This window comes from Notothenia coriiceps, unplaced genomic scaffold (assembly GCF_000735185.1).
Source record: "Notothenia coriiceps isolate Sejong01 unplaced genomic scaffold, NC01 NC01_scaffold00033415, whole genome shotgun sequence".
Taxonomy (NCBI): Eukaryota; Metazoa; Chordata; class Actinopteri; order Perciformes; family Nototheniidae; genus Notothenia; species Notothenia coriiceps.
Window position 1 is genome coordinate 25,882 of NW_011366116.1, and position 2,797 is coordinate 28,678.

The 2,797-nt window shown below is 37.5% G+C and overlaps 1 protein-coding gene across 1 annotated transcript in view; it reads right to left on the reverse strand.

The window, feature by feature from the left end:
• LOC104961505 (myeloma-overexpressed gene 2 protein homolog) overlaps positions 1 to 1,885 on the reverse strand; it is a 6,774-nt gene extending 4,889 nt beyond the window's left edge. Inside the window, exons 1-2 of the mRNA XM_010789805.1 lie at positions 1,603 to 1,885; positions 894 to 966 (exon numbers count right to left, since the gene is read on the reverse strand). Of these exons, the coding sequence (XP_010788107.1) occupies positions 894 to 966; positions 1,603 to 1,665 (136 nt within the window). The 5' untranslated portion in view covers positions 1,666 to 1,885. The remainder of the gene's footprint in view (positions 1 to 893; positions 967 to 1,602) is intronic.
• Positions 1,886 to 2,797: the final 912 nt, after the last annotated feature.

Here is a 2,797-nt window from a genome sequence, read left to right on the forward strand (position 1 = left end):
GCCCATGAATCACGTGACCAGAAATGATGCAAGCTCCACCCATTTCTCATTGCCTGTGAAAGAGAGATACTCATTGTGGTCTGGTAAGTAAACATTTTTACAAAAAACGTTTTTGCTTGTCAAAGTACATTTTCTAGATGTCAGCTATATCGGCTGTCATGTCAACATGTCAATCATTAAGCTAAAGATGACTGAATTGTAATGCTAGGCTATTTTTTCTAAAATGGTGGCTATAGGGTAAAGTGAACCATGGGCCTTGGGGTAAGTTGAGCCAGTTTTTAATGGAGCAATTAATGAAAGCAGGCCAAGTTGATAATAAGAGCTCATTGTAGGCTACATTTAAAGTTGAAATTACCCTGTGTTTGATTGGTAAGATGTATGAAATTATATCACCATTTGTATGATTACTTTTCCTTTCAACATGTTAAAAAAATTCAATCAATTCAATCAAAATTTATATTTAAAATATTTGAAAAACTAAGCTTGTATTTGGTTTGTTATTTATTGTTTATAGTTACCTTTAAGATTTGTTGTAGGTATGCCCAGGTTTGAACAGTGGTTCAATGTACCCCCTGACCTGGATCAACTTACCCCTACACTGGGGCAAGGTGAGCCACAAGACTTTTTTTTTTTTTAAGAAGTAATATTTTCACTGTCCTTGATCAAATATTTTTTATGCGGAAGTGAAAATGTCTTACTAAAACGACGCCAGATGTCACTGTAGTGTATATTTCTGTATATCTTTTTGAAAATCTAGTGTATTCATCATTTTCCTACACATTTATTCACTGGTGTCTCTAACCTGCAAGTTGCTCTTTAAGTGGTACACATATTCTTCCCAGTGTGTTCAAATGTAATCATGTAGGCGGGAAAGGGAATAAACTGTGGCTTACCGTTAAAGAAATCCGAATGCACTGCTTTTTCATTGGCTGCCAGGTCCATCAGCAGGCCGCTGCTGCCCCCTGCCTGTGAACACACAGCGGTACAACCCGTGTCATGGAACTAGCTAAACACACACACAACACATTAGGTTAAATCTATATAATAGGGATACAGTCTACAAGAGAATATTGGGTTAACAGGAATGGAATTGGCAATAAGTAATATTTAAAAATGCTGGCTCTGGGGAATCCCCTGTGTGTTATAAAGAGGGCAACGCCTGCGTTGTGCAGGTTGGACATATAATTTAAAACATGAGCTCTTATCACACTAGTACTTTAATAAAAGAAACGTGTTCATATTAACCGGGGTTATAAGGCATCATTGGAAAAATAAAAAGTAGCAATAGAATTGTAATGTCTGCATTTTGAGGGTTACATATTTTTGGCACAATGCATACAGACTGATAAGAAAAGTATGCTACCTTAGCCGGTTTGTGCTATAAAAAGCGCTGACGTTATATAGGCCTACATGGAATAAATGTAAAATGTTTATTGTGTTATAATTATATCCTGAAATGATGCAAATTGACGGTTGTAATAAGCATTTTCTTAAGGAAGACTAACACAACTTTACAACTCTAACATTACTAGGCTAGTTAGCATTAGCCATTGTTTTTGGACAATTATGTTTCAATATTTTGTTCCGAACCAGTTGACCCACCTCGTCCAGGTCTACGTAGGGTCCGGCTCCTTCAGGAAACATCTCGTCCACTGCGGGTTTCATGGTGTATCAGTATCAGCAGAACTTATGTTTAAAAGATGTTGCAGCTTCGAATTTGTGGCTAGCTAGGCTAGCTTCTTGGAGCACGTAAACAAAACAAATGTGTGCAACACTCAATTGTGCTCGGCCTTCTCTGCTGGCTTGTTGTAAACAGTCCGCGCTCTGCTTTCAGTTAAAAACAGACTGTAACGTGTAGCCTGACAGAAGCCGTTTCCTTCCAAACAATAAAGTCAATATTTATTTTGCAACATTAACATGTGTTTTTTCTTAATTATTAACTCTTCATATCAAGGCAAGGCAAGGCAAGGCAAGTTTATTTATATAGCACCTTTCAACACAAGGCAATTAAAAGTGCTTTACAAAAAATGAAAGACATTAAGAAAATGGGATTTAAAATCAGTCATTAAAAAGAAAAGATAATAAAATAAACATTAAAAGAAAAAATACATGGATAAAAGTTACAGTGCAGTTTAAGATGTGAATAGTTAAATTAAAAGCAGCGACAAAAAGAAAAGTCTTCAGCCTGGATTTAAAAGTAGTGAGTTAGCGGACCTGCAGTTTCTGGGAGTTTGTTCCAGATATTTGGAGCATAATAACTAACACTGCTTTACCATGTTTAGTTCTGACTCTGGGGACAGAAAGCTGACCAGTCCCTGAAGACCTGAGAGATCTGGATGGTTCATAATTTAGCAGGAGGTCAGAAATGCATTTTGGGCCTAAACCATTCAGTGCTTTATAAACAGCAGCAGTATTTTGAAATCTATTCTTTGACACACAGGAAGCCAGTGTAAAGACTTCAGAACAGGAGTGATGTGATCCACTTTCTTAGTGTTAGTGAGGACTCGAGCAGCGGTGTTCTGAATCAGCTGCAGCTTTCTAATAGATTTTTTAGTGAGACCTGTGAAGACACCATTGCAGTAGTCCAGTCTACTGAAGATAAAAGCATGGACACGTTTTTCCAAATCCTGCTGTGACATTAGTCTTTTAATCCTAGATATGTTCTTTAGGTGATAGTAAGCTGATTTAGTAACTGTTTTAATGTGACTGTTGAAACCAATAACTAATTTAACCCGCTGACAAGAGAGCCCACCTCCGAAGATCGTGACTGGCTGAGGGACAGACTCGGGGGCAGGTT